This window comes from Phyllobates terribilis, unplaced genomic scaffold, assembly GCF_046119375.1.
Source record: "Phyllobates terribilis strain yellow unplaced genomic scaffold, ASM4611937v1 Scaffold_2__4_contigs__length_985480577, whole genome shotgun sequence".
NCBI lineage: Eukaryota > Metazoa > Chordata > Amphibia > Anura > Dendrobatidae > Phyllobates > Phyllobates terribilis.
In genome coordinates this window covers 808470235-808479931 of record NW_027362762.1, presented here as the reverse complement: position 1 = coordinate 808479931, position 9697 = coordinate 808470235, and the positions used below count along the sequence as shown (strand labels likewise).

General features: G+C 52.0%; 2 protein-coding genes across 4 annotated transcripts in view; one reads left to right on the top strand and one right to left on the bottom strand.

The window, feature by feature from the left end:
• The first annotated feature begins 324 nt into the window (after positions 1-324).
• On the top strand, positions 325-8435 carry LOC141247891 (syntaxin-binding protein 5-like). Its single transcript, XM_073669287.1, has 7 exons — positions 325-403; positions 786-1025; positions 1282-1642; positions 1804-1969; positions 2707-2818; positions 4025-4245; positions 7718-8435. The coding sequence occupies exons 1-7, from the start codon at positions 325-327 to the stop codon at positions 7757-7759; spliced, it is 1221 nt and encodes a 406-aa protein (XP_073525388.1). The 3' UTR covers positions 7760-8435.
• Positions 8436-9544: 1109 nt separating this feature from the next.
• The window catches only part of LOC141230008 (DNA polymerase theta-like), a 37363-nt gene continuing 37210 nt past the window's right edge, over positions 9545-9697 (bottom strand). For all 3 annotated transcript variants that reach the window (XM_073667531.1, XM_073667535.1, XM_073667532.1), the window contains one exon: positions 9545-9697. This exon is cut by the window's right edge. The gene's annotated coding sequence lies outside the window, so the exon portion shown is untranslated.

The window sequence follows — 9697 nt, the reverse complement described above, 5'->3', positions numbered from 1 at the left end:
GGTAGGATTTGTGGGTTTAGCGGGGGATTTGGAGGTCTCTGTTCTCTGAAGGGGTCGGATGATGCTGGCGCTGTGGGTTTGGCGGCCGCAGTAGTGGGGACGATTCGGTGGTCAGAGGTGGCTTTTCCTGTGGGATCGCTCTGTGTAAGGGGTGAATGGAGTAGTTGTAGGTGAGAGGATGGGAGTACCTGGAGCGGACTGTGAGGGGAGTCGCTGGTGTGTGGGGGATGGGATATATAATCGGTGCTCTGTTTTATCTCCCGGCTGCTCCTCTTGCACCGCGCCGCGGCTCTTGTAGCAGTAGGTTACATATCCCGACGGGCAATGCTCCAGCAGTTACACGGAGTCAGTACTTACTCCAATGACGAATACCACTATTCTACAAACTCGTGGGCCGAGAAAGGTAAGACCCGTGTGTAGCACTGTGCGTCCTGTGGGAGTAGTAGTCCTGTGTGTAGCATCTTGTCTGTCCATGCCAATCACACTGAAGGGTTCGCGGAGCGCCTGGTACAATGCCGCCATGTACGGCCCGCAGGCTCCTGTAGTGTGTAGTACCCTAAATCCTGACCCCATTCCTGTACGACTCCTGGAGGTGCCAGAAGCTGAGATATTGGGAGCTGATGGCCAGAACCCTAACAGCATCCTATATCTCAGCTTCCTAGTGTTGCGTGGACACGAGGACAGGTTAGTATTTGGAGAGATCTGCCAGGTTTGTTAGGTGGGCTTTTCTCTCGTGGCATTGTGTATCCACGTTACCCACTAATCTCTTGTTCTACCTTCAATAGAAAGTGGAGAAAACTCGTTCAGCCGCTCGCGCAGCTCCAGCGTGTCCAGCATCGATAAAGAAGCCAAAGAGGCCATCACCGCCTTGTACTTCATGGAGACCTTTGCCCGGAAGAATGACCAGGCTCTGTCTCCGTGCCTGTGGGTGGGCACCAGCCTGGGCATGGTGCTGGTCGTATCGCTGAACATACCCGTCTCCGAGGAGCAGCGGCAGAGCGAGCCCGTGCAGGTGTCCCCCAGCGGTAAGTGCGGCCAATCAGATCAGCATGCCAGGATCTCTGCCGCCAGTCAGTGAATAGAAACCCATCCTGACCTAGTCCTGCTCACACAAGTGTCGGTTTGTTACAATGTATCGGTGCAGGGAGAGACTTTACTTACAGAGGATTGTGGCCTGATGCGTTGTAACAAGCCCATCTGCTGTGGGAGCAGGACAGGGCGCCCCTAGTGGTGGGATTAGTGCCGCCGGTTCCGTGTGTCACCTGTGCCCTCTGTGTGCAGGCACGGTGCTCACCATGAAGGGTGCGGTGCTGACCTTCTCCAGCCTGGATTGTATGGGCTCATTGATTCACCCGTCGTATGAAGTCTGGAGGGACCTGAACAGCGGCGAAGACAACGAAAAGATGAGGAAACGGAAGCTGGTGGCCTTCTCCCCCTCCTCCTCGCAGGACATCGGAGATCACCAGTTTGCCGTCGTCTGCTCGGAGAAGCAAGCGAAAGTGTTCTCCCTGCCGTCCCAGACGTGTCTGTACGTGCACAACATCACCGAGACGTCCTTCCTGCTGCGGGCAGACGTGGTCACCATGTGCAACACCGTGCTGCTGGCATGCTTCTGCGCCAACGGACACATTATGACCATAAGGTAAGAGCCGGGCAGAGTCACCTGTAACCAGATCTGCCCAGCTGCTGCAGAACCTCTTTGTGAAGGGGCTACCATGTCCGCTGCAGCAGCTGGGGTGCTTTACCCTACGTGGATACTATGGATCGGGCGTCGATGATTTTGTCCTGATTTTGTGCTTGCAGCCTCCCCAGCCTCCGCCCGCTGCTCGACATCAACTACTTGCCGCTGACAGACATGAGAATAGCGCGGACGTTCTGCTTCACCAACCACGGCCAGGCCCTGTACCTGTGTTCTCCCAGCGAGGTCCAGAGGATCACATACAGTCCGGAGATGTGTGAGAGCCTGCAGGTGAGGCCCTGCTCCAATCTGTCAGCGCATCCGCCTGTAATGGCTACGAGGCTGTCACCATCAGGGGCAACACATGCGTCTGACGCCATTTATCGTACTGTTGTGTGACATACAGGCAGCTCGGGTATGCTACATTCTGGGGGATGGGCTATGCAGTTTAGGCGGGGCTATGCTCTGTATGAGTGGCTATACTCCGAGGGATGGGCTATGCCCTGGGGGATGGGCTATGATCTGGGGGAAGCGCTATGCTCTGGGGGATGGGCTATGCTCTGGGGGATGGGCTATGCTCTGGAGGATGGGCTATGCTCTGGGGAAGGGCTATGCTCTGGAGGATGGGCTATGCTCTGGAGGATGGGCTATGCTCTGGGGGATGGGCTATGCTCTCTTGGAGGGAATATATTCCGAGGGATGGGCTATGCTCTGTAGGAGGGTCTATAGTCCGAGGGATGAGCTATGCGCCGGGGGATGGGCTATGCTCTGGAGGATGGGCTATGCTCTCTTGGAGGGAATATATTCCGAGGGATGGGCTATGCTCTGTAGGAGGGTCTATAGTCCGAGGGATGAGCTATGCTCCGGGGGTGGGGCTATACTCAGGGATGGGCCTAAGATATCAGGGATGGGCTACTCTCGGGTGGAAGTTGGGTTACACTTGGGAGGGCGGTACTATTATATAATGCAGTGTGGTCCTGATCTTCATGCTGGTATCCGCTGAGCTTTCTCACTCTTCTCTCGCTTAGGAGACCCTCGGCGACCTCTTCTCAATGGTGGAGACCCCTGAGGCCCAGAACAGAGGCTTCCTGAAAGGACTGTTCGGTGGAAGTGGCCAAACACTGGACCGAGAGGAGCTGTGTAAGTATCATTGCCACTACAGTCAGTGCCAACCTATAGCCAGTGCCAGCCAAGGTGCCGACTTATAGCCATTGCCAGCCAAGGTGCCAACTATAGGCAGTACCAGCCAAGATGCCATCTATAGTCAGGGCCAGCCAAGGTGCTGACCTATAGCCAGTGTCAGCCAAGGTGCCAACTATAGTCAGGGCCAGCCAAGGCGCCAACCTATAGCCAGTGCCAGCCATGGTGCCAACCTATAGTCAGGGCCAGCCAAGGTGCCAGCTATAGTCAGGGCCAGCCAAGGTGCCAACCTATAGCCAGTGCCTGCCAAGGTGCCGACCTATAGCCAGTGCAAGTCAAGGTGCCAGCCTATAGCCAGTGTCAGCCAAGGTGCCAGCCTATAGCCAGTGCCAGCCAAGGTGCCAACCTATAGCCAGTGTCAGCCAAGGTGCCAGCCTATAGCCAGGGCCAGCCATGGTGCCAACCTATAGTCAGGGCCAGCCATGGTGCCAACCTATAGTCAGGGCCAGCCAAGGTGCCAGCTATAGTCAGGGCCAGCCAAGGTGCCAACCTATAGCCAGTGCCAGCTATAGTCAGGGCCAGCCAAGGTGCCAGCTATAGTCAGGGCCAGCCAAGGTGCCAACCTATAGCTTGTGTCAGCCAAGGTGCCAACTAAAGTCATGGCACAAACAGTAACAATAATGCCAAATGTCATTGTGCCGGTGAAGAGGACAGTGGTAATCATTGGGCAAACTGTAACCATGTTGCAAGGATGGGGCCAAATCACAGTGGCAGCCAAGGGGCAAACTGTAGCCATGGGTGCCAGGCTGTAGGCCATGTACAATCATGGGTGCTGCTTTAGATCCAGTCTTGGTCTTGGCTATACTCTGCCCCCGTTGTTGGTACTCCGGACCGGTGCCCTCGTCTATCCTGACCCCTGCTGATTCAGTGCTGAATTACTGACCGCACGAGCCTGTGAACCTCTGTGTCTGTACGGTGCCAACAGGCTCCTATTGACAACAGAATTGTGAATGCAGCTCTGGATGTGACCAGAGGATGAGACAGTCACAATCCTTCTGTCCGGAGTGCAGTGCATTGTTGGAATAAACGCTCTCGGGCCGTTCACATCTAAATCCATGTCTGTATTGTGGTAGACAAGTCGTATATGAGCCGCTCACACTAAGACTACTACTCCATCGTCCACACGGACAAGGTTCTTTGCCTCAGTTGGACAAGCGACAGCCGGCATCGGCTCCCGCTATCTGGCCGAGCACATTCCCGGGCAACGAAGTGTGGAAGGCGTGAAGGGAGCGGCGACCGGCGTGGTGGGAGATCTGAACAGAGTCCGCCAAGCCCTGGATGAGCGAGGGCAGCGTCTGGGCGAGCTGGAGGACAAGACGGAGCGCATGCTGTCAAGTGCCGAAGCTTTCTCCAAACATGCCCATGAGGTAAGAGACCACCCGCCTGCACTGCCGTCAGCCATGAGGCCTGGTGGTGGGCGCAGCGACATTGTCCGAGATCCCCTTCGTCTCATCAGAGGTCCGGCTCTTCCCCCATGCTTTACGCTGTAGCTCTACTCCATTAAGGCAACATTATGGTCATTTATTAAACTAGATGGATTATGGAGGCTGAGGTCATTACCCTGTTCGTCCGTGCTTTACACTGCAGCTTTGCTTGTTCTCATTTGCTGCTGTGTATCAGCATTCAGTCAGTACATGAAGTGATGATTACAGCAGGGACAGAACTAAATTACAAGCCACTAAGCAGAGATGTATCCGAAAACTGCTCTATATGTTGCGAGAAAGAGCCTAAGGGGCAGTGGCCTGGATTATAGGGGTCGTCCAGAATGAGAAGAACATGGCTGCTTTCTTCCAGGACCATTGCCACGAGATGAGCAAATTGCTTCTCTGCCCAGTCCCATCTGTAGCCCGTGGCTGCCAGAAAGGAGCCTGCGACCCTCCTCCGAGCGGCCGGCAGCTCCAGCACCTCATCGAATTTATAGGCTGGCGTGATGACATCATTGTGACACATGTATGACATCGTGCCGGGCTTACTAATCAGGAGAGATGCCAGCAGGTGGAGGTGAGTTGCAGGGCTCCCATCTGGAGGCCACAGAATACGGACACGGCCACTGGACTGAGGCCCTGAGAATTATCTCCAACTACCGTCCACAAGCTGCGAGTGAGAACAAATGTGATGTTTCTGGGTGAAACAAGCCATGGTTTGTATTGGACCATGGACATCCCTTTTAAATAGGACCTTTGACCAAATTCTTCAGGTTGAGTTGAACACACCATGTAATAGTGACTAGAGAGCAGAGTAAAACATAGCCTTACTATGTGCCCACGATGCAGAAATGCTGCGGATTTTTCCTGAGCGTTTCTGCTTCTCCCTGGCAGAGAAAACACATGCGGATTGTCCGTGCTGATTGTCCGTGCTGATTGTGCGCGCTGATTGTGCATGTGTTTTTCCTGCCAGGGACAAGCGGATGTGAAGCGTTTTTCACTTGCATTTCCGCATGCGGGTTGACAAGAGATTTTAGCATCACTTGGAAAGTGCTTGATAACTGGGTCACCACTATATAAATCCATGCAACCGGCATATATCGTGTGACCTAAAGAATGTCAAAAAATAGAAAAACAAATCTATACTTACCTTCTGATGGCCCCCGCAGTCTTGCTTCGCTCCGTCTCGGCTTGCCGGCAGCTCACGGTACACTGCACTGAAGGACCTGCCGTCACATGACTAAATGACGTCAGCGCAGGTCCTTCAGTCCACCGCAATCTGCCGACAAGCTGAGACAAGCACACCGGGGGCCATCAGAAGGTAAGTATAATGTTTATTTTTTATTTTATCCTTTTTTTACAGGTTCTATGGTACCCGGTTCCAGAGGAGAGTCTCCTGTCCTCCACACCCGGGTACCATCCGCACATTGAAACGCATGGATTCCACATGTACAGATGCAGTGATGCGGATTCCATGCGTTCCAATGCAAGTAAATGGCGGCGAAAACGCAGCGCTTCTGCAAAATAATTGGTAGTGCTGCGTTTTTTTCCGCAATGATAATCCACAGAGGAAATTTCCGCAGCATGTGCACAGCACAGAAGATTATCACTGGGGAACATGGCAGACCTTCTACCAAGCGTTTTGTAAGCGTTTCTGCAGCAGAATTGCCACTGCGGAAACGTTTAAAAAACGCATCGTGGGCACACAGCCTTACATAGTCTTACTTCAATCTTAAAAAACTAAGTCCATCTAGTTCACCCCATAGCCTAACATGTTGATCCAGAGGAAGGCAAAAAACCCACGTGGCAAACACTAAGCTCCACATTGGGGGAAAAAATTCCTTCCCGACTCCATACGACAATCAGACTATTTCCCTGGATCAACGCCCTATCAAGGAATCTAGTATATATAACCTGTAATATTATACTTTTCAAGAAAGGCATCCATGCCCTTCTTAAATGTTAGTAGTGAATCCCTCATTACAACATCATGCGGCAGAGAGCTCCATAGTCTCACTGCTCTTACAGTAAATAATCCCCTTCTGTGATTATGATTAAACCTTCTTTCCTCCAGACGTAGCAGATGCCCCCTTGTCCCAGTCTCTGGCCTCAGAGTAAAAAGATCAGTAGAAAGGTCTTTGTACTGTCCCCTCATATACTTGTACATAGTAATAAGATCACCCCTAAGCCTTCTTTTTTCCACAGTAAATAACCCCAAGTGTAATAACCTGTCTTGGTATTGCAGACCCCCAGTCCTCTAATAACCTGTCTTGGTGTTGCAGACCCCCCAGTCCTCTAATAACCTGTCTTGGTATTGCAGACCCCCCCAGTCCTCTAATAACCTGTCTTGGTATTGCAGACCCCCCAGTCCTCTAATAACCTGTCTTGGTATTGCAGACCCCCCAATCCTCTAATAACCTGTCTTGGTATTGCAGACCCCCCAATCCTCTAATAACCTGTCTTGGTATTGCAGACCCCCCAGTCCTCTAATAACCTGTCTTGGTATTGCAGACCCCCCAGTCCTCTAATAACCTTGGTCTTTTTTTTTTTTTTAATTTTCACCTTTCTGGAGATATTAGCAATCAAAGTATTTGGCACCTAATGAGTTAATGTTTCTTGAGTCCCAGTGGGTGTTATCAGACAGTTTACACTGGGGGGGTGTACTTCTCTCTGTATGATGGTGACCAATCACAAGCGGGCAGCAACACAGTAGGAAAAGGTCACGCCCCCACCATAGCTTCAGTTTTGTTTGAGATGTAAGTTGTGAGTTTAGCTGTGCCACATTACAAACCCTTCTATCAGCTCTGCTCGTCTCCCAGCACCGTCGGCTCCGCTCCTCTCCCAGTACCGTCGGCTCCGCTCCTCTCCCAGCACCGTCGGCTTCGCTCCTCTCCCAGCACCGTCGGCTCCGCTCCTCTCCCAGCACCGTCGGGTCCGCTCCTCTCCCAGCACCGTCGGGTCCGCTCCTCTCCCAGCACTGTCGGCTCTGCTGTATTACCCATCCCCCCTCTCCTTACATCTGACAAAAAAACCTAAGCTATGCTGGGGGCGTTTTTTTCTGCTCTATTGCTGCCAACATATGATTGGTCAACATCATACAGACAGCAGAAATACACGCCTCCAGTGAAAACTAGCTGTAAAGTTAACTCATTACGTGTCAAATACTTTGCTAATATCTCTGCAATGAATAGGTAAAAACAAACCCTTCTATTCCGCTCTGCAGCCATTGTTATATGGTGGGCCAGTTCAATATGAAAAATTCAGATCCGGTTTCATATGTGGCTGTAATTTAGTTGTGTCTTACTACCAGTTCACAGCTCACCTGTGCGTGGAGCCGTCCAGCTCAGCTACATCGTGCAGGGAGCTCCTCTGCCCCCGAGATACCAGACCTGATGGTTTTGTTCTCTTTTCGCAGCTGATGCTGAAATGCAAGGATAAGAAGTGGTACCAGTTTTAGAGTCGGTGGTACCAGTTTTAGAGTCAGTGCTGTCAGCTGATCCGGGACAGTGCACCGACCCATTAATCGATGGCTAAACTCCAGCATTCTCCAACAACAGTGTGCAGCCCCCTCTAGTGGTGGGGGGAACCACTGGACAGACACACGGGACTGCACAAAGACTTCTCTTCCTACATTCTCCGGAGGGCATGACTACTTTTTTTTTTTTTAAAAGTGTTTTCTGAAAAAAAAAAAAAATCTGCGTCCTGTAAAATCTCAGCTGTAATTCCCTGCACTCGCGGCGGCGGCGACTCTGCGCAGAACACGTCAAATCCGAATATGCATGACCAGAAGAGACGCATGCCGTGGACCCCACAGGGTGATAGCAGAGGCAGGACGTTACCCGGGTCGTAGCGGGCGAGTCTTTCTGTGTGCGCCTCCTTCTCGCTGTTTTATCTTCCAGCTTTGTCTTCGCTGCACTTAGAATCGCCATGTTCCCTGGACGAGGACGACAGGAGCGGAGACCAGCGGCCGCGCACAGAGCTGTACAGATGTATAAAGAGAGAAATTATCTACGTGACGCTGGGCTGCGCCATCCGCACCCCACAACTTGTACATGATCGGGGGCGGAGGTCTCAGAGCAGCTGCAGCGGTCGTCACTCGCCCGGTTCTGTCAGTAGAATAGTTCTACAACTGAAAAGCAAAATGTTCTGTGTTTGAAATAAAGTGTAATTTGACATCCCGACCTCAGAGCCACCCCGTGCCTCATTTACTCCCCGAACACCATCATAGCACACAGCTCCTTCTCCCACCCTCGCAGGAGGGAGTCTCAGCACAAAGCAGAATATTCTGTGATGGCCGCATGGACGGCGCCTCAATAATGTCACCATCATGACAGTCACATTACGCGTACGATTACCGCTCTTCTGTCACAGGAGGCTCATGATCTGTGGATTATAACCCTCAGCGGCCGCCCCCATTAATATTCCGCAGAAGACGGATCCCAGTAGCGATAGTGACGAGATGAAGCGTCCGGCGCGGCTGCCATGATCAGCAGTGCAGCTAATAGAGAATGACGGGGAGAAGAGCGCAGAGCATCGAGCCCCCCGCACCAGACAGACTATTTATAGGCCCATTATTAATATCACAGTCTCGGCGCTGTCATTACTTTATGTGACAGGACAGAAGACGCCGCAGCCAGGAGCAATAACGAGACGATGGAGGCAGCCGGACCGGGAGGAAACCAGGGGGGACAAAACCCCCATTGTCACATCTCTTACTGCGGTCATTAATCCCCCTCACATCCCGTCCGAAAACCGACCTCCACAACAGGAAATGCAACAGCACACCCCCCCTGAAATACTCTGCGCTGCAGAATCTCCCACAAGATCAGCCCATTCCTTTTCTCAAAATACTCTGTGCTGCTGTGGAGGGAGAGGAGCTTGTTAATTCCCCTAAACATTTCTCAACCTAGACTCTGCTGAAATGCTCTGTGCTGCAGAGCTCCTTACACTATGGAAAGCCTCGTCTATGACCACCCCCAAAAACTGGTTTACATAAAGGAATAAATGGGTCCCAGAAGCACAGAGTATTTCAGCAGAGGCTGGAGCAGATCTGTTGCTAGGTTGCAATGTCCCAGAAGCAATGCAGCCTTTCTATAGATCTGCACGTCCCTCTCCTGAAATGCTCTGTGCTGCTGGGGGCCCTATAACACCAGATCAGCCACCCCTCACATCACCTTAGTCCAGGCCTGTATGGATGAGCCGACGGTAGGCGCCTACGGGCAGAGACAAGAGTTATGACATCATCACTGCACCATTATATTATTATTACAGATTACAAGGATAAAAAGAGGCGCGGAAGGATAGGCTCCGCCTTATTCCAGTAGCGCCATCCTGACTCCTCCCACATGTGCAAAATCATTTAAAAATTCATATTATGAATCATGTGACGACTTCA